We start from the raw sequence: 1,168 nt of genomic DNA on the forward strand, positions 1-1,168 counted from the left end.
TGATTGATCATCGCCGTCACTTCTGAGTGATTGAGTACTATAGTCGTTGATATAGTCGTTAGATAGTATACTAACACTGACAATTGAAATAACAATAATAAAAACATTGATAATGATATGGTGTTCTGAGAGCAGGGACAGAGAATCATAGTACTGTTTGTGTCATGAAATGAGTTTTTAGGTGTCTAACATTGAACATCACGTGTCTGTTTCCTGTAAAATAACTCACTATACTGTCGCTGCTCTGAGGTAACACAATTGTTTTCTCCATGCAGATCAGAACATTCCTCCAGAGGTCCTTTAGCACACGCTTCAACACAGTCTTGTCACATATGTCTGCAAAGATGCTGAGGCTGCAACACACATCGCAAACAGACACGTGTATGTACATATTACATTTGGCAGTCTGGGGATTTTCCATGGGCAATTTGTGAGATACAGTACAATTCAGCTGATGACAGGCTATCATTTCACTTTGTTCTGCTCTTTTATAGAATACCAAGTGTGCCAAGAAACAGAAATAGGCACACATGGAGACCCTTAGTGTGGCAAAACTGACAAGTGATCTGAAACTGAACTGGTCTAAAAGCAACTAAAGAAAGTTGAGCTGAACTGACTTTGTGTCGAGGAACTCCATGAGTGGCCGCAGTGCGTTGTCTGCATCAGCCTCTGCTGTGTTACGAGTGTTCTGATTCAGTGGTCCTTTAATCTGATACAGGATCTCCGCCATCTGACGCACACATGCATTCATACGGGCCTGGAAACTATATACATATGGAAAGAGCGTGAGGGAGATAGGAATGGTATGGGCAAAAAAATAGCAGAATTCACTGATTCAAAATTAGGCCAACAAACAAGATGACAATGATAATGGCACTATTTCCAAAATAGATTTTTTTCTGTAGCGCTTTTTAAAAATCATGTTTATATTGTATTCATTTATATTTGTTTATAGATGCATTCAAAATGCTTCAAAATAAAATTAATAATCAAATAAAATGTTTTTAGAATTAAAATAAAAAAATGAACCAAACAAAAACCAAAACAAAAATAAAGAATAGTGATTTTCTGACATTTATAAGCAGAACACTCAGAAACATTGCAATAATGATATTCAGATGAGATTCAGGCTCAGAAAATTAAGTTTACCTCTTGGCAAACATGCCAC

General features: G+C 36.8%; 1 protein-coding gene across 1 annotated transcript; it reads right to left on the bottom strand.

Moving 5' to 3' along the window:
- Positions 1–229: 229 nt before the first annotated feature.
- LOC107736064 (protein unc-13 homolog B-like) lies at positions 230–1,159 on the bottom strand (the record flags this gene model as incomplete). Its single annotated transcript, XM_016547569.1, has 3 exons — positions 1,150–1,159; positions 618–764; positions 230–353 (listed from the first exon to the last, which is right to left on the bottom strand). Coding segments are annotated over exons 2-3 (258 nt in total), but the record flags the coding sequence as incomplete, so codon positions are not given.
- Between the last annotated feature and the right edge of the window lie 9 nt (positions 1,160–1,168).

The sequence above is a fragment of the Sinocyclocheilus rhinocerous genome, unplaced genomic scaffold, assembly GCF_001515625.1.
Source record: "Sinocyclocheilus rhinocerous isolate Xijiao unplaced genomic scaffold, SAMN03320098_v1.1 C36467095, whole genome shotgun sequence".
Classification (NCBI taxonomy): domain Eukaryota; kingdom Metazoa; phylum Chordata; class Actinopteri; order Cypriniformes; family Cyprinidae; genus Sinocyclocheilus; species Sinocyclocheilus rhinocerous.